At 43.6% G+C, this 20,566-nt stretch overlaps 1 protein-coding gene across 1 annotated transcript in view; it reads right to left on the reverse strand.

Annotated features, from left to right (window-relative positions):
- The window catches only part of LOC149554702 (integral membrane protein (Protein of unknown function DUF92, transmembrane)), a 106,673-nt gene that overhangs the window by 19,819 nt on the left and 66,288 nt on the right, over window positions 1–20,566 (reverse strand). The window contains exon 3 of the mRNA XM_089828754.1: window positions 13,610–13,832. Within this exon, the coding sequence (XP_089684880.1) occupies window positions 13,610–13,832 (223 nt within the window). The remainder of the gene's footprint in view (window positions 1–13,609; window positions 13,833–20,566) is intronic.

The raw sequence follows: 20,566 nt of genomic DNA on the forward strand, positions 1-20,566 counted from the left end.
CCACCTACCCAATTCATGCCATACCCACGTACGGAATACCTCCTTATGCACAGTCGCCAACACTTTCTGAATTGGAGAGGGCTTCCTCAACGCAAAGATACCCCTTTCTTCCTTAGACGTTATCAACTAACATTTGTAGTTCACAAAATAAAGGCCGTACGGGTTCCTTGTAGTGCCTACAACTTGCCAGATTCAAAACGAATGTCTGATGCCGTACGTGACCTCTTAATATTTCCAAGTGGGAGCCGTATGGTGTCACTGCCTGAAGCCAGGTTTGACGCCTCCAGTATCCATATTTGGGAGCATAGAAAATGTTTATGAGAATGCCCGAGAACGAATGCAATGCCTTCAATGACTTGTATCCATCAGGTTTTGTTGATGCGGTATGGTAAATGCTGTTCCATTATAAAAAAATCTCCGTATGATGATGCCATGGCTCAATAATCAATGCGTTCAGAGCACGAAATACCTCCAGTAGACGCCTTCAATCATGAATGCTAAATGCCATAACCCTTCCATATTTCTGACACCAAGTCCGTACGGTGATAAGCCTGTAAAGTGATATGCCGTATGGTGACTATTAAAAATGCCGTACAGTGTATCAGTTGCTCCCAAAGCTGTACGGTATGCTTCACCTAGAATGTCGTACAGTACTCTCTGTGCATTCAAGAATGACTTATTGTTTGAAGGACCGTACAGGTTATATGTTGGACTTCCTACTGTACAGTGTTCTAGCAAACACCATACAGTGCTCAATTGCTTTTCCAAAATGTCGTACGATCCTTGACCGTACGGTGCTCTCTTTTTTTCTTTCTTTTTTCTTTTTTTTTCAATTATTTGAAACAAAATTCTGCTCCTTCCTATTCCTGGATGGCGATGGCTTACCGGGCATGCGATAAATTTTTAACTTGCACCCATTCACTATGTCCAAAACTTCCTATCCGTCCAACATCCACAACTTGATTGCTCCATTGTCGCCTACCTCTCGGATCTGATACGGCCCGACCCACTTAACTTTGAACTTATTTGGCTTGATCTCATTCCGGTCGTCATACTTCACCCACTGTCCAGCAAACACTGTGCGATAAATTTTTAACTTGCACCCATTCACTATGTCCAGAACTTCCTGTCCGTCCAACATCCACAACTTGATCGCTCCATTGTCGCCTACCTCTCGGATCTCATACGGCCTGACCCACTTAACTTTGAACTTACTTGGCTTGATCTCATTCTAGCAAACAACGTACAGTGCTCAATTGCTTTTCCAAAATGCCGTACAGTCCTTGACCGTACGGTGCTCTTTTTTTTTTCTTTTTTTTTCAATTATTTGAAACAAAATTCTGCTCCTTCCTATTCATGGATGGCGATGGCTTACCGGGTGTGTGATAAATTTTTAACTTGCACCCATTCACTATGTCCAGAACTTCCTGTCCATCCAACATCCACAACTTGATCGCTCCATTGTCGCCTACCTCTCGGATCTGATACGGCCCGACCCACTTAACTTTGAACTTACTTAGCTTGATCTCATTTCGGTCGTCGTACTTCACCCACTGTCCAGGTTGAAACCTGTTCAGTTTCAAGTGCTTATCATGCCATGCCTTTCGCCTATTCTGCGTTACCTCAGTCGCCCACTGCGCTAATAACCACTTTTCTTCCAACCTATTCAATTTGTACAGCCGCTCTCTTAAACTGTCCATGTCGCCTAACTTGTTTTCCAATGCAATCCTTAGGCTCGGAATCATGAATTCAGCTAGTACTACAGCCTCCTGTCCGAACATCAATTGAAATGGTGTGTCCTATTGTGACCTTATACGTCGTGCGGTAAGCCCAACGGGCAGAGGGTAATTTGTCCTCCCAATCCTCGCCTTCGACCGCACAGGATTTGTAGATAATCGATACCAATATTTTATTAGTGGCCTCGGCCTGTCCATTCGCTCTTGGGTAGTACGGGCTTGATAACGAATGGTAAACTCCGTGGTGAGCAGGCGGATAACATGGTTTACAAAATGTCTTCCCCTATCACTCGTTAGCTGCAATGGAATCCCATACCTAGTAAATTTGCTTATAAATAAATTTTTTTGTGCTTACCACCAAGTTATCTAGTAGTGCGCGTGCCTCCACCCATTTGGTCAAGTACTCCGTCGCTACGATGATGTATCGGCACCTTCTAGTTCTGCTCGCCTTCAAGGGTCCGATGAAGTCCAATCCCCATCATTCAAAAAATTCCTAAGCATGAGAGGGATTCAGAGGCATAAAGTCTCTCTTCAAAGGTTTCCCGGCTCGCTGACATGTATCACATGCGACGACCCACTCCCCGGCATCGTTGTGTACCGTTGGCCACCATAGTCCTACCAGAAGTATCTTTCGTGCAGTTGTGTCTGGCCCCATGTGTCCTATCAGTCCTTCATGTGCTTCCTTTAGTACCCTTGGGATCTCTTCCTCTAGGATGCATTGCCTTAGGATTTGATTGGGTCCCATTTTATATAACAGCCCATTAATTAGCTGAAATGTTCGGCTCCATAACACCAACTTCCATCTTTCATTCAATGACATGCTATTTGGAAACTGTCCCGTCGACAGGTACTCTCTGATGCTCGCGTACCACTTTGGCAATACAGCAATCTAGAACAGCTCTACGTCAAAGAAGTCATCATTTACATCGTCTAGCGGCTCTCCTGTTTTGAGGCATGATAGATGATCTACACTTACATGTTTCTTCCTCGACCGTACGATCATCTTGAAGGTAAACCCCTGCAACAAAAGTAACCAGCGGCTAATCCTTCCTTGAATGACAGGTTTGTTGATCATATACAGTAGAGCCTGATGGTCGACATAGAAGATAAATGGTGTCAACAACAAGTAATGACGAAATTTCTATACAGCGTAGACCATCCCCAAGGCTTACCGTTCAGTCATACTATAATTTTGTTCGGCTTTTGATAGCAGTCAACTACAAAGTAGATCGGGTGATCTAGCCTGTGGGTACTTGTCTATGCCAAGGTTGCTCCAATTGCATAGTTGGAGGCATCAACATGTACATGAAACTCTTTGCTCCAATCTGGATACGCCAAGATAGGTGCTGTAGCCAACCGTACTTTGAGCCCTTCAAATGCTTCATCCTTTTCCTTCTCCCATCGGAACAATCCTCCTTTGCACGTTAACTTGTCCAACGGGTATGCTATCTTGGCAAAAATTTTGATGAAGTGTCTATAATAGCCTATATGCCCGAGGAAAGATTTTACCTCTGATACATTGGTGGATGGCTGCATCTCCAATATGACCCTCACATTATCCAAATCTGTCTTCAATCCCTCCTTACAGACTGTGTCCGAGCAACCTTCCCTACGGAACCATAAACCTGCACTTCTTCGGGTTCAGGGCTAGGCGCGCACGTCAGCATCTCTCCATACACTCACCCAGAGCTGCTAGATGTTTGTCCTCGGCACTGAACACTGACCAATCATCCAGAAATGCCTTGAAGTTTCCGACAAACATCTTTTCGAAGATGTGCAGTATGATCCGCTGGAATGTAGCAAGCACATTGCACAAGCCGAACGACATCCGGTTATATGCATATAGTCCATCTTCTACAACAAATGTCGTCTTCAGTTTATCCTCCTCTACGATTGAAATTTGATTGTATCTGAAAAATCCATCCATGAACAAGTAGATCTCGTGTCCTGCTACCTCCTCCAGAATGTTGTCCACAAATGGAATCAGGAACGAATCCTTGATGGTGACTGCATTCAGGCATCTGAAATCGACGCATATCCAGATCTGGGTGGTGTCCTTTAGTGAAATTACTATCGGCGACACCCACTCACTGGTCTGCACCTTGAAGATAATGCCAGCCTCCAGCATGCGGTTGATTTCTTCCGTAACCCAAGCTGCATAGTTCTTGTTCATCCTGTACGGCCACTTTCGTACAGGTAGTGCTCTTTCAATCAACGTGATGCGGTGCACACACAACTCCGAGAGTACTCCTTTCAGGTCCTTGTATGTCCATGCAAACACATCCTTATACTCCAAAAATATCTTGAATGTCACTGCCTTCAGTACTGGGTCCCAGTTGTCTCCCACTAGTATCTTCCGTGGTTCGGCTTCATCTCCCAAATTCATGGTCTGTAGCGTGGCTTCATGATAGTTGATGGGTTCCCCTTCAGTGAACTTATGAGCGGGTGCTATATCCAATGGTGCATCTCCTTCCTTTATCTCGATGAATTCGCTTGGAAATTCTCCTTCGTTTCATCCTTACTCAATTGTCAAGACGTCGTTGGTCTAGAACAGCTCGTAGTCCTCCATTAGACAGTGGTAGAAACCACTCACCGAATCCAATTCGTCATCTGTTGATCCCCCTTCCAATCGCAGGACTCCCTCCTGATCTGGGTCCAGAAGTTGCGTGACTTCATCCTCTTCACCTTCAGAGTCTGATGACAAGGCTTCTTCCCTGACCATTTCAGTGTGCAGATCAATGACATATTTCCGCCTTTTGCTTTCAAGTGATAAGGTATTTTTCTTCCAATCATGTTTTGCCTTGGCTTGTATCAGCCACCCTCGGCCCAGAATGGCATCGTATCCTTTTCGCTTCAGTAGGATCACAATGAAATCCAACAAGAACGGCTGTGTTCCAATCGTCACTGGTTGCGCTGTCAGGACTCCCAATGGCTTGATTCCATGTTGATCGGCCGTTAGGAGCTGGAATGTAGGTGGCCACAATGTTGGTTGTCCTAACCTTTTCCAAGTATCTTCTGGTAGCACATTGACACCGGACCCTCCGTCCACGATCGTGTCAGTCAGCACAGTCCCAAGAATGCCCATTTCGACAACCGCCGAATAGCGTCTTGATGAAAGGGCTAACAGCATAGGGTCTTTCACACTTGTACCCCCTTGTTTCTCCTTTTCTTGCTCTACTAGTTGCTTAGCAATCGGAACTATATTCGTGAGTGGCGTACAGAGTTGAGACATAGTGAGTAATAGATCATTTATCCTGACGGGTACCTCGGTTTGCAATATTTGTCGTACGATGTTCTATTATGCGCAATTCCATACGGAGGTACCAAGCGTGTCCTTTAGGTGTGTCGTTTCTGCCTACGTTGCTTTTTGGATCTCGACCCACACTTCTTCCAGTCTCTTTGTTTCCTCTGTCGAGTCGGGGTACAGTTTCGCTTGCTTCCGAGTGATGGCCAGGACCTCTTCTTCATCCATCCTGACGATGATCAAATTTACTCCCGACTTTGGGCACTTAGCATTGTCATGATCGCCAGGTCCACACCATCTGCATAACAACTTCGGTGTATTCGCCATTGTGCACTCTCGGGCAAAGTGACCCCACAGATTGCATGCACGACATTGAACTATTGGCCGGCCATTCGCATCATACTAGATTCGACTCCTCTTGTCATTATTGTTGTTGCCGCTATTGTTTTTGTTTTGACCGCGCCGATTATTTTTGTATCCTCCCGACGTGGCACCCTCCGTATTGCTGTTCCCACTCCCTCCAGGCATGGACGCTTCCTGTGTCAAGAACACTTGCTGCGGTGTTCTTGTTTTCAGGTTGAAAGGGCATTCCTTTATCGAATGTCCCATAATCTAGCAAATTTCACAAAATTGATCTTTCGGGTAGGATCCCTTCGTATAGCCTTCTTTCTTGCACTCCGTGCACCATAGCTCATTGCCCTTAATCTCCTTGTTCATGTTCTTGAATTCCTTCATCATCCGAAACATGTCCTTCTGGAGGGTGCGAACCTTAGTGTTGCCTTCATCATCGCTGCAATCTTCTCCTAAAGACGTGTCATCATCTGAATCAGATGAACTATTCTTCTTCTTCTTCTTCTTCTTGGTCTTCTGCTCACTTTCTAGGTTCATTGCCCAGTTGTATGCTTCAGTGTATGTCGATGGTGGCACGATCTTCATCTTCTTTCGTAGCTTTGGGTGAAGGCCTTCAATGAACCATCTTTTTTGTAATCCATCAGCCGGCTTGTTCTCTGTCTTATTGATCAAGTCCTTCAACTTCCTCGCAAAGACTCGAACTGTTTCATTCTTCCCCTACTTCGTATTGAATATCTCCACTACAATTTCATTATCGTCATGCAAGAGTTGAAATTCTACGATAAACTCCTTTTTAATGTTATCCCAACTATTTAACTTTTGTGGATCGGTATCAATAAACCAATCAATTGCCACCTTCCGTAGGGTTGCCAAAAATTGCCTCATCCATTTGTTTGTATCTGTTATGCCATTGGCCCTCCAAATCGTTTCACAGGTTTTACAATGTTGGATGGGATCTGCTGCTCCATCACCATCAAATTTAGGCAACTTCTCCTTTGGTCCTGCCATCCAGACACCGACGCTTGGTATCCCGACACTGACACTTGGTATCCCGACAGCTATGTTGTTTGGTGAAGAAAGGTCTCCGTTCAGCGAATCTATCCCTTCTAGAAGTGTATCGTGGACGAAGAGGTCACTCCACGCTCTTACTCTCTCGACACTCCGAGCCATGTGAGTCAATTCTCTTCCGTTTGGATTCTCTTCTCTCGGCAAATACAAATTCAAAAACTCCTCCCTTGCTTCTTCCACCAATTCCACCCGCTGTCGAGTCTCTTCCAACAATTCCTCTGCACTTCTGTGTCCATCGGCAATCTTCTGGAACCTCCTATGGTTGACTTGCTGTGCTAAAATTATATTTCCTTGTGCTGTGTGTATTTAGTCATTTTCCTTCAGCTTGTTCTTATTCTTGTTCAGCTGATTCAGCATTACTCTTCATTCGCCTGCCTTTCCAGGTCCATTGGGCAACGGCACCAAATGTTTACCATACTGGGTAAAGAAAATAATGCATACAGACAATAGATGAGAACCGCAAATAAGAATAGCAGAACTCCTTATTATATTCGCATATGCCAAGATATTACATTATGCTTCTGATGCTATGATGATTACAACAATTCCGAAGGGGGATATAAATACTATCCGAGGAACCTTCCCGAAGGTATCTGTCGATTGTTTATCGTACTGGGTAAAGAAATCAACGCACAGACAATAGATATGAATAGCAGAACTTCTTATTATTATTCGCATATGCCAAACAGTACATTATGCTCGATAAGATCTGATCAATGATGAATTACAATGATCCCAGATGGGATATAAATACTATCCGTCAAACCTTCCTGAAGGAGTCCGTCCGCCACAAACATTATGTCCGCTACAAACTATTTACCCATCGGCTACAAAATACAGAAACACCGACGACAATCACCCCGTCGGCTACAGAAACACCGACGACAATCACTCTGTCGGCTGACACAGTTTCTACCGATGACATCATCCCCCCTAAAGAAAAAGTCGTCTCCAGACGACAATTACAAAATATCTGAGATAAATTAACAGCCAAAATACATTAACAGAGTGACTACAACAAAAAATCTGCTTCTGTCACATCACTTTCACATTCATCCAGTTACATCTGTAGCCTCTACTAACACAATACTGTCTCCTCAAGCTGACCTTGATAGCCACCCGTGCTGCTTTCTCTGCTTCCAATATTGGGTCCACTGAGCTAAGTGTCGCTGTACTGCCTTTTGGATGACCCACTCCTCCCAAGCTCTCTATGCATCCACCAAGACAGCCTCTCGACCAACACCTACTCCCAATGCCTCTGGTACACAGACACTCCATGCCTGCAGCAACTCCAAGTCTTCATCAACTGGTCATACGTCCCATGAATGATATCCGCAACGACTGGGGGTCTAGAGGGCAACGCCCCCGCGGGGTCCTGGGGCAATAGAACAATGTCCGTGGGAGGAAAAGAACATGACATGAAAAAACAAATTCTCAGCCCACGAGGCCGCAACAAGCATGTCCGCCCGCCGCCCACGGATAGGTACCTACGGAGCGAGTGCCCGCAGACAAGTGCCCGCGGAGCATTTCCCATGGACCTATCTGCGGGGCATCTTCCGCGGACAGATGCCCATGGGGCATCTTTCGTTGACAAACGCCCGTGGAGCACTCAGTTTTTTTTTTTTTTTTTTTTTTTGCGTTTTCAAATTTATTTATTTTTTTCTTCTTTTTTTTGCTTTTTTTAATAATAAAATAAATAAACAGCACCTCAATTTTGCCTTCGGGCGTCGCCATTCTGCAACGACAAGGGACTCAGCTGGCCATTCTGCGACAGTTTTCCTGGCACCATATATTTGCAATTTAGATCCGTTGACTACCGGAGGCACCTCTTGCTCGTCCAATGTCTCCAATTTTATCGATCCATTGTTGCCGACCTTCCGGTTCTGATATGTTCCAACCCATCTTGCCTTAAACCTTTCCTGATTGATTTCATTCCGACCATCGTACTTGAGTACCAACTGCCCCGGCTGAAACCTGTTGAGTTTGTCATGCCACACCTTATGTCTGTTTTGTGTCACCTCTGTTGCCCACCGTGCCTGCAGTCGTCGCGCATCTAGCTTATTTCCTTGCTGTTGGCACCCTTCGACCAATTTTATGGTGCGATCCATTCTTTTCTGCTTGTGCGGTCCGTTCACCGTGAACCGAACAATGAAATTTTTCTTTTTTTTGGGTTTGTATTGTATGTCATTCCCTTCTTCAGCCGTAACCTCCTTTATGTCATCTGCTTCTCTGTATTCCTTCGGACACTCATTTTCCTCTTTTTCCTCACCTTCATCAACCTTTAGCATATTACAACTCGGAAAGAGTTCGTAGTCTTCTATTTGCCAGTGGTAAAGGCCATTCACCGAGTCTAGGTCGTTGTCATTCGATCCTCCTAATGTTAATACTCCTTCATCTGGTTCCATTCTCCTCTTTCCTTCGTCGTCACTGTCGCCTTCACCTTCTGAGTCTAACGATGCTACCTTCTCACCTACTATTTGTGTGTGCAGGTCAATTATGAATCTTTTGTCTCCGTGCTCCATTGATAGGGTATTTCGTTTCCAATCATGTTTTACTTTTGCTTGCACCAAGTCCGTCCCAGAATAGCATCATATCCTTTTTTTTCAATGGAATGACCACGAAGTCCAATAAAAATGGTTGTGTTCCAATAGTTACCGGTTGCGCCCTTAAGGTTCCCAACGGTTTGATCCTGTGCTGGTCCGCCGTGAGCAACTCGAATATAGGTGGCCACAGCGTTGGCTTTCCCAACTTCTTCCAAGTATCCTCTGGCAAGACATTCACGCCGGAGCCTCCGTCAACAATTGTGTCTGTCAAAACATTTCCCAAGATCCCCATCTCGACACCCGCCGGATGTCTTCTCGTCGTAAGCGCCAGAAGCATTGGGTCTGTTGCAGTCGTTGGACTATTGTCCCTTCCTGTGTCCTCCGTTGCTTTCGAAAATGGTGTATGATTCAGAATGACCGTCCGTAACTGGGGCATTGTGAGAAGGTCACTTATCTTGACCGGTATCTCCGTTTGTAAGATCTGTCGTACAATGTTTTGTTCCGCGAAGTTCCTTGCCAAGGTGTCGATGAGGTCCTTCAACTGAGATGTCTCCGCCGACAATGCCTTTCCAATTTCCGCCTGTGCTTCCCCAAATTTCCTCTTTTCTTCTGCCGGATCCAAGTACTCTTTTGCTTGCCTCCGCGTAATTGCCAAAACCTCTTCTCCATCCGTCCGAACGGTGATCAAATTCACTCCAGACTTCGGGCACTTGGCATCTTCATGATCGTCGGGTCCACACCATCTACATAATAATTTTGGTGTGTTCACCGTTGTACAGTCCCGCGCAAAATGACCCCACAAATTACATGCTCAGCATTGAACAATCGGCCGTTCGTTTGCATCATACTGGATTCGACTTCGGTTGCCATTATTATTATTGTTCGCATTGCTATTGTTATTTTGCCCTCTGCTATTGTTATTTTGCCCTCTGCTATTATTCCTGTACCCACCCGGAGTGGCACCATCAATGTTTGCATTTCCGTTCCCTCCTGACGTGGAAGCTGCCTGTGTAAGAAGCACCTGTGGAGATCCTCTTGTCTTCATATTAAAGGGGCACTCCTTTGTCGAATGGCCCATGATCTAACAAATGTCACAGAATTGGTTCTTTGGACAGGACCCTTTAGTGTGACCGTTGGTCTTACACTTCGTGCACCACAGCTCACTGCCTTTTGGCTCCTGCATATTTTTAAACTCCATCATGCAGATCATGTCCTTCTGTAGGGCACAGACCTTCTTGCTACTGCCTTCATCGTCGCTGCTATCTTCGCCGGAAGGCTCGTCGTCATCAGAATCAGACAAACTAGTCTTCTTCTTCTTTGTCTTGTGCTCGCTTTCGAGATTCAATGCTCTGTTATAGGCTTCCGTGTATGATGACGGCGGCACAATTTTCATTTTCTTTCGCAGGTTTGGGCATAGACCTTCCACGAACCACCTTTTCTGAAGTCTGTCCGCCAGCTTATTCTCCATTTTGTTTATCAAATCTTTTAATTGCCTGGCGTAAACACGGACAGTTTCATTCTTTCCTTGCTTGGTATTGAAGATCTCTGCTACAATTTCATTATCGTCACGCAACAGTTGAAATTCGGCCAAAAACTCCTTTTTAATGTTATTCCAACTGTCCAGCTTCTGCGGATATGTACTAGTAAACCAGTCAATTGCCACACCCCGTAGGGTTGCTGGAAATTGTCTCATCCAGTCGTCTTCATCAGTTATGCCATTTGCCCTCCAGATCGTTTCACATGTCTTGCAGTGTCGAATGGGATTGGCCGTACCATCGCCATCGAACTTCGGTAGTTTCTCTTTTGTTCCTGCCATCACGATTGGTTTTTGTAAACAGGCGTTGCTCGGTCCTGCAACACTGGCACTGTTCACTTCCACATCGACGGACTGCTCTCCCACACCGGCGAACTGCACTCCCACACCAGCGGACTGATCTCCCACACCGGTGGACTACTCTCCCACACCAGCGGACTGGTTTCCCACACCGGCGGACTGCACTCCCACACCAACGGATTGGTCTCCTACACCGGTGGACTATTCTCCCACACCGGCAGACTGTTTTCCCACACCATCAGACTCAACAGCTACGAACCTTGGTGAAGAAGGGTGTTCTAAAGTTGTCCCTTGTGGAAGTATATCCTGGACGAAGAGTTCACTCCACACTCTTGCTCCGTCGGCACTCTGAGCCGTGCGAGTCAATGCTCTTCCGTCTGGATTCTCTTCCCTCGGCAAACACAAATTCAAAAACTCCTCCCGTGCTTCTTCCACCAATTCCACCCGCTGCCAAGTTTCCTCCAATAATTCCTCTATGCTCCGGTTTCCATCGGCAATCTTCTGGAATCTCCTTCGGCGTTCGGCTTGCTATGCCAGAATTAAATTTTCTTACGCAGTACGGATTCCATCTTTCCCCTTGGCCTTATTCCGATCCTTGTTCAGCTGATTTGGCATTAATCTTCATTCCTCCCACCTTCCAGGTTCATAAGGCAACGGCGCCAAATGTTTACCGTACTGGGTAAAGAAATCAACGCATAGACAATAGATATGAATAGCAGAACAACTTATTATTATTCGCATATACCAAACAGTACATTATGCTCGATAAGATCTGATCAATGATAAATTACAATGATCCCAGACGGGATATAAATACTATCCGCCAAACCTTCCCGAAGGAGTCCGTCGGCCACAAACATTATGTCCGCTACAAACTATTTACCCGTCGGCTACAGAATACAAAAACACCGACGACAATCACCCCGTCGGCTATAGAAACACCGACAACAATCACTCTGTCCGCTGACACAGTTTCTACCGACGACATCGGCCACAGACAACATGTCGGCTACAATAGTAGAACCTTCCTGATACACATCCCGATACACACCCTGTCGGCCGATACCGACGACATACATTCCGATACAGATGGAGTACATCCTAATACACCAAAGGGATGCATCTTGATACACTAACGGGATGCATCTTGATACCCTAACGGGATACATCCTGATACAGTATTTACTGATGACATTAATCGCTGTCTTCATTTTTGGTGTGGTATATATTTTGTTGTTTTTTCAACTTGCTGCAGATAAGAAGTCAAGAACTGTTTCAGCAGGATGTTTGTAGTTTTTGTATGGTGCTTGCATGCTATGTGTTATGAAAAGTGTTACTAAGTTTCAGTACATCTGAGTTGGTGCAAAAACTGGAGTCGGTGCTTCAAGGAGGCTTGGTGGTCTCTGTGAGTTGGTGCTCACTTATATAATCTAGGTTGTGACCATTTGTGTAATGAAAGCTATTGATCTGCCGTCGTTTTCTACCCAAAAGGGTTTAGAAGTTTTAAAATCACCCTCACCCCCATCCCCCCACCCCCCACTAACAAAAAAAAAAAATTATGTGTGCTCTTCAGTGGGCATACTTATTCTACCAAATATACCTCCAAAGATTATAAGACATGATTTTTTCTGATATTATTCCTCATTAGTCTTCTAATAATAATGTAGACCTATTGAGCCTACATTAACTACAGTTAATGTTGATATTTCTAAGATGCCATTTGGTATATTTGATAAGCCATCAATTGTCAAGTGGATTGAAGAATTGAATTGTCTTAAATGAAGAATGATTTTGCTATGCAATGTAATGAGTTAAGTATATTGGATATGCAATTTATGATGATGTCAGTCCTTACAAATCAATGTATTCCAATTATTTGGACTATGGAAATTACAATATTACTTTTGTTGATTCAGTATGGTATATCTCTCTACTATTTCTCGATTAGGGAGAACTAATTGGCACTTCACTTTCGCATCTATGAAGGGGTAATATTGTGTGTATGTCAGATTCAAGTGGTGACTTAGAGATCGTTAACAGTTTTGATTGATCTGATAATTACATTTGAAGTGTATTGTTATATCAAATATTATTTTCAATGAAGATGAAAAGTTGTTCTTGATTGGTACTTGGTGACTACTTATATCAGCCACTGCAGTTTGGTCCCGTTTCACAAATAATAGAATTGCAAATAGACTCGCTGCATTCATGATTGGAAAATGCAGATTCACCATAGATCAACCAAGTCCAAAGTTGAGAATTGTGAAAGCAAACATGGTCATTATCAAAATTTTGGACTTGTCAAAGCAACAAAATTATCCTCAAAATTTGAGACTGTCAAAACGGCAAGCTTATCCTCAAAATTTGAGACTTGCCAAAGCAACAGGCTCAGTATCAAATTTTGGACCTAGTCAAGATAACAAATTTAAGACCTGACACACTAACAAGCATTTTACAGAAGCTTCAAATTAACCAGCAGGTACTTTCACCAAAATGCTTGGCCAAGAGAATTTGAACAGTTCAAAGTACTGCTTGGTGTCATGATAAACCCTTCTAGTTAAGGGGAAGATGTTAATGTGTTAACCATTAGGGGTTGAAACATTTCTAATTTATTTTTCAGTTTAGATGCTTATGGCAGATAAACTGTTTTCCCTGCCTATAAATTTGAATGTCAATTGTCCTCTGAAATGTACAATTTATATGCAATAACATTAGTATACATTCTACCCCTCCTGGGTCTGACACGGGTATCTAACATACTAAATATCATCTTCATGTGAAAATAAAAAATAACTATTTGAACTTCAACTATTTACAGTACAGAAGATCTTACCTTGAAGGTAGTAATGAGTCGAGGTTGACTGCTACTAAGAACACCGATTTCTGAAGACCAGGTGTCACCATTACAGCAAGCATAGTGTCCAAGAATACCTCCAATAAGACCAGTCACCAATGATGCCTTTTCTGAGTCCAAACATATATCATTCCAGCCTGTTAAATGCGCAACTGCTAAAGCTAATGCTGTGGCAATCGAACTATTCATTAGCACTTGCAACCTGAGCCAAAGGCAAAATTAATCAACATCAAGACTGAATATCCATTTCACAATGCATGGTATTTTGGAATAAAGAGGAGGAAAAATAGGTCCAACTATCATGCCAGATATATTATGGAGAAAGTAACATCTCAGAAAGAAATAACGCTAATGAAATTATGAATCATTTGGGGTTTCTGTAGAAGGTTCCCTGTATCAAAACTTCACGGTACAAGGAGGTAACTTTATGAGTCAGTAAATCTACCATGAGTTATCAGATATGACACATTCAAATCTGCAATGATGTCAGATCTATCTCAAATACAGATACAAATACTGGTCCGACTAATTCTTGTAGGAAAGGGAAATATTCTTACCTTTACTGCAATATCCAGATCCACTTTTGACACAATAAGAAAATCATTTAATACAAATACTGAAGAAAAACCAATTACAGGGCTTAGAATCCTTTAAGATTTACATTGCACATTAATAATAGTAGCATATTCAGAATGTCTCAAGTATCTGATTCAATGATTAATTCGTTGAAGATGCCTTATCTGTAATTAGAATCCTTTAAGATTTACATTGCACATCAATAATAGTAGCATATTCAGAATGTCTCAAGTATCTGATTCAATGATTAATTCGTTGAAGATGCCTTATAATTATTTCATGTGTAATTATTTCTAGAGAACCATCTAAGTCCAGATAATAATCTCTAAGGACGCTGTGGTATCATGGCCACAAAAAATAGGTTGATTAAAACCTGTACTTGATATGTAAGTAAATTAGGCTTTCTGAAGATTATAAAAAATTTCCCAACTTGTAGGATCTATCCCCTGTAGTGGGGTTTCCTTAATGTAGGACCTTGACATAGGCAAGAGGTGAATAACTAGGGCCAAAGGCTCACTTGTCAGCCGACTGGATGGTCCCGGCGGTGTTTCTGTGCTCTCTGTGAGACTGCGACAGTGACATCTACTGGTACAACTGGAATCACCTCCGCTACAACCGTCGGCAATATCTCGGTGACTGTCTGCGGGACAACATCTGTCGCTGTCTGTGGGACCATCTCCGTCATTATCTGTGGGACGTCTGCCAGTCATGAGAACCGGGGCATGGCGCTGGCCAAACAGCGGAATGACTATCGGAAAGGTAGACAAGTGCGTCGAAGTTGACAGCTGAGGAGGGGTAAAGAATGTGGGCCCACTACCCGCTGCCTCACTGCCAACTTCCGCCGAAGTGCTCTCCTCTTCTTCCACGGACTCAACCCCGTCACTCACCAAAGTGCCCTCCCGTCCGCTATTTGTCTCTTCGGAAGCATCCAGTCTGTAGAGTACTTTCTTGTGGCCTGTTGCTGATCCTCCTATATCCAAGTGTCGCCAATAGAATATGGGAGGCTCCCCGTCTGCCAACTTGCCCCTTGGAGGAGCCTCAAAATCATCCAGTGGAATCTAGCTAGCTGTAGCCTCCAGAAACAGCCCGATGGCATGGTGCGGCATAAAAAATGTTCGCTGCTAAAGGGTCATAAACTCCTCCATCCTGTCAGCCAGGACTGAGGCCCAATCATATACCACTCCCTGCATGATACCATTCATAAACACAATCTGCAGCAATGCTATATCTGAAGCTCGAGTGGCACCTATCAACCTGCTCTTGATGACGTCCATGATACACCGCCAATGACCCTCTCGAAAAAAGTCCCTGCAAAGCCCTCTGCACTTTGACCCCTGAACCGCTGCCTCCCGCTCCACGGGTGTAAGGTCCCGGCACACTAAATCTATCCAATGCTCCTTCCGTTCCCGTGAGAGTTTATGGTTCTTGATTTCCACTTTCCTCCCTTCGGGGCCAGGGATGCCGAAAACCCTAGTGAAATCTCTAGGTTTAAAGGACACCGTCATCTGCTACTTCTTGTACAGGAATGTACTTGTTCTGCTCTGGGCACTATATGTCTTTATCATGGTGCGCAATACTGATTCGAACAATCGGATGGAAAAGATGGGAAACTAGATGGCCCAATGTACCTGTGCCCGCATCAGAATCTGTTTAATCTGGTCTGCCTCCAAGGTTTCCTACCACCACCTTCGGCATTCGCTCCCACTAAGACTCTCAAACTGGACGGTGAGATAAGTGAGTTCCTCTTTGGTCTTCTGCCTCTTGCTACTAGAACTCGAGGGGCCTACAACTCGAATCCCAGATGCCAAAACCCTTGAATTCTTTTCCATATTAGCCGCTAGCTGAGTCTTCCACGTCTTCCGCTTACCTGCTGATTCCATGTGTAAATGGCTTATTTCTCCTTATATATGTTTCATCCGTCCGTTACAAAAAATCTCACTGCCGATGCCGTAACCAACCCAGCTTTTCGCGGACAGGTAAGGCAGCAGATAACCACGGAAGGAATTTGACTTCCGCAACTAAAAAGAAATAATGTGAAGCGATCACGTCTCTTCCATTTAAATTAGGTTCAACTCTTGCTTGGCTAACCAAAGGTAAAACTTCAACTGGTGCCTCTAGTTTAGTGGATCTAACACCTCTACCCCTACCAGCAATCCTCTGTCTTCCACCACCACTAGCAAGCTATGCTTCGGCAACTTTTACAGCAGGCACATTCGAACCCCTTCCTCTTCCTACAGCTCATCTGGTCGCTCTGTTAGGAAGCTGCTCTGCTAAGGCCTGATCAATATTGGTTTCCGACAAATTTACCAAATTCTGAACCTGTTTCGATTTCAGTCGAGGTTGGCAAACTCCACTACGCAATTCTGGCATCCTTTCCCCATACAATTCATAGTGATATCAAATTTATCCACCTTTCCCAACCAAAGACCCTTTCCTCCCTTGGTTTTCTTCCCTTTGATAGTAGAACGATTGGCTTGAGAAGTCCGAATGAATCAAAAGCTCAAATTGTTCGAAAGCAAGAACCGCAAAAATTAAAAATTTGCAGGATCTGGATGCTAACAAGGAGGATCCTTCCAAACGAGGTTCTTGATTCTTCGTGTTCGCGTTACATTTACTACCTCCACGACTTATGTTTTACAAAAAATACCGCCGGATAATCTCCCACAGAGAGCTGCCCGCAGGGCAATCTCCCGCGGAGAGTTACCCGCGAGGTAGTCTCCCACGGGCAGTTTCCCACAGAGAGTTGTCCGCGAGCAGTCTCCCGTGGAGAGTTGCCTGCAAGGCAGTCTCCTGCGGCCTCTCTTTTTTTTCTTTTTTTCTTTTTCTTTTTTTCTTTTTCTTTTTCTGTGTTCAGAATGAGTTACAAATGATGTCAAAGGGAAGGGACGCATCAGAGGTTGCCAAAAAGAGTGTAGAATCGGCAGAAAATGATAGAAACAATGTGTTCCATGCAGTTTTGTGTGGGTTCCAGAGTGCTAATTTGGTCTTGGTGGCAAGGGGTGCTGCCCCTCGACCCCGCCCTGTACTGCAACAGGGAGCACACTTGGGGCGTTGCCCCAGGACCCCGCGGGGGCGCTGCCCCTCAATCCCGCTGGGGGCGCTGCCCCCTGGACCCCCAGTCGTTGCGGATATCAGTCGTGGGAGTCTAACCAGTTGAGAAGAGTTGAAGTTGCTGCACGCATGGACTTTCTATGTACCAGAGGCACTGGGAGTAGGTGTTGGCCGGGAGGCTGTCTTGGTGGATGCATAGAGAGCTCGGGAGGAGCTAATCATCCAATTGGAGGCAGTGCAGCGACACTTGGCTCAGGGTATCGAGGAATTGAAAACAGAGAAAGCAACACAGGTGGCTATCAAAGTCAACTTCATTGAGGAGGCAATGTTGTGTTAGCAGAGGCTACAAGCACGGGACGAAGGTGACAGTGATGTGTCAGAAGCAGATTTATCTTGTTGTAATTAGTCCGTTAATGTATTTTGTTTATTAATTTGTCTCAGATATTTTGTTAGTCGTCAGGAGATGACTTCTCTTTTTGGGGGGATGGTGTCAGCCGACTGGATGGTCCCGGCGGTGTTTCTGTAGCCGAGGGAATGATTGTCGTCGGTGTTTTGTATTTTGTAGCCGACGGGTAAATAGTTTGTAGCGGACATAATGTTGTGGCTGACGGACTCCTCCGGGAAGGTTCGGCGGATAGTATTTATATCCCGTCTAGGATCATTGTAACTCATCTTCTACTATCATTAATCATCTTCTATCATTCATCTGATGAAGCATAATGTAATGTCTGGCATATGCGAATATAATTCTGCTATTTCTGTTCCATTGTCTGCGTTGATTTCTTTACCAGTACGGTAAACATCACCCATCTATCCAAAACAACCTGCAAGAGTTAACACAACGGAAGTGAACACAAAGAATAGCAACCAAAGGAGGAAGAAGAGTGAAATACTTTTATTGATTCATCAAAATATCTTCATACATGCCCAACTGTAAGGCCTTCTGGGTTACGGCCAATTACAAATACATTCACATTTAGTGATCCAACTGCAAATTCGCACTTTCAATTCTGCTCTCTAATCTTCTTCCCAAAAACTTATCTAACTCTAAGCCTAAACACTCTATATATACTTGCCAAAATGGCTTACAGATTATTCTAGAACATTACATAAGAGGTAGGCTGACCCAACAACGGTCTAGACACATCCCAAGAAAATATCTTAACATAAATGTCGTGAACAAAATAAATCCCACAAGTCGGCTCGCAAAAATCACGTTCAAATGTTGACGCTCGGCGTACACTGGGTAACTCGATGAATGAAGAGTCGCTTGGCATACACTGGGTAACTCGGTTAATGAAGAATCACTTGGCGTACACTGGGTAACTCGGCGAATGAAGAATCACTTGGCATACACTGGGTAACTCGGTTAATGAAGAGTCAATCTGCAAACACTTGGTAACTAGGTTAATGAAGTCACTTGGCATACATTGGGTAACTCGGTTAATGAAGAGTCACTTGGCGAACACTAGGTGACTAGGTTAATGAAGAGTCACTTGGCGTACACTGGGTAACTCGATTAATGAAGAGTCACTTGGCGAACACTGGGTAACTAGGTTAATGAAGAGTCACTTGGCATACATTGGGTAATTCGATTAATGAAGAGTCACTTGGCGAACACTGGGTAACTAGGTTAATGAACAGTCACTTGGCGTACACTAGGTAACTCGGTTAATGAAGAGTGAACAAAATGGGCAGGATAACAAGGCAACCCAGGATGCTCCTGCATCAAACAACCGGGGTTGAAAGGAATGATTGTCCTGAATCATTGAGATGTCACAATCTGAGTGGAATCCAACTCAGATTGCGAAATCCATGAAGCATCTTCAATAGGCCTGTTCTTCCACTTTACCAAATATTCAGAGTAATCTTTTCCTCTTGTGCTCCTGCCAACTCTCTGATCCAATATCTGTTCAACTTCTTCAATCTGCTTCTTAGGATAATCTTCTAATACAACAACTTCATCATCTAACTCATGATACTTATACAAATCAGCACTATTGAATATAGGAGATATATCCATGTCATCAGGTAACTCAACTTCATAAGCATTACCACTATCAAACTTCTTCAAGATCTTACAAGGTCCAAATTTCTTCATCTTCAGCTTACTATATGTTCCAACTGGGAATCTTCCTTTTTTTAGATGAACCATCACCTCATCACCAACTTGAAAATCATAATGTCTTCTAGACTGATCAGCATTCTCCTTATACTTTTGATTACTTTGTTCCAACCTCAACTTCACTTCCTTATGCAAAAACTCCATAAAATCAGCAAATTCTTCTCCTGCAACGCTTTTCTTTTCTTCACCAGCAACATCTCTCAAATCTGATATACCTCTAGGATGCATTCTGGTAACAATCTCAAAAGGTGTCTTCCCTGTACTCCTATTCACAGAATTATTATATGCAAATTCAACTTGTGCCAATACCATCTCCCAATTACTTGGCTTATTCCCAACTAAACATCTTAGTAAATTTCCCAAGCTTCTATTCACAACCTCTGTCTGTCCATCTGTTTGTGGATGGAATGTAGAACTGAACTTTAGCTCAGTATCCATCTTCTTCCACAAAGTCTTCCAAAAATAACCAACAAACTTACTATTTCTGTCTGAAATAATACTTCTTGATAATCCATGCAATCTCACAATCTCTTTAAATAAAAATTCAGCAACATGCTCAGCATTTGATGTCTTCTTACATGGTATGAAATGAGCCCTCTTAGAAAATCTGTCCACTACAACAAATATAGAATCATACCCCTTCACTATTTTAGGCAATCCAAGAACAAAATCCATACTAATGTTAGTCCAAGGTTTCTCAGGAACAGTAATAGGTGTATACAAATCAGTATTTTGACTCACTCACTTTGCAACTTGACAAACTCCACAACTCTTTACAAATTTTTGAACATCCTTATACATTTGTGGCCAATAATACTTCTCTTTCAGGAAACTCAATTTCTTATCAATTCCAAAATGTCCAGCTAATCCACCACTATGCTTTTCCTTAATCAAATTCAACCTCATAGGACTTCTAGGAATACACAACTGAATACCTTTGAACAACATACCTTCTTGAATGAAATATTCATCGTACTTACTTATGTGGTCTGTCAGATTTGGTGCTCTACGCTCTCTCCACGCCTCAGAAAAATCAAGATCAGCATCATACAATTCTTTCATTTCATCAAAACCAAGAACTTCAACCTTTATTTCAGTCAACAAAGAACGTCTTCTACTCAATGCATCAGCAACAACTCTGTTAGTAACTCCACTCTTATTCTTGATCACGAATGTAAAACTTT

The sequence above is a fragment of the Cupressus sempervirens genome, chromosome 5 (genome assembly GCF_028749045.1).
Source record: "Cupressus sempervirens isolate cs-2001-9-10 chromosome 5, ASM2874904v1, whole genome shotgun sequence".
Lineage (NCBI taxonomy): Eukaryota > Viridiplantae > Streptophyta > Pinopsida > Cupressales > Cupressaceae > Cupressus > Cupressus sempervirens.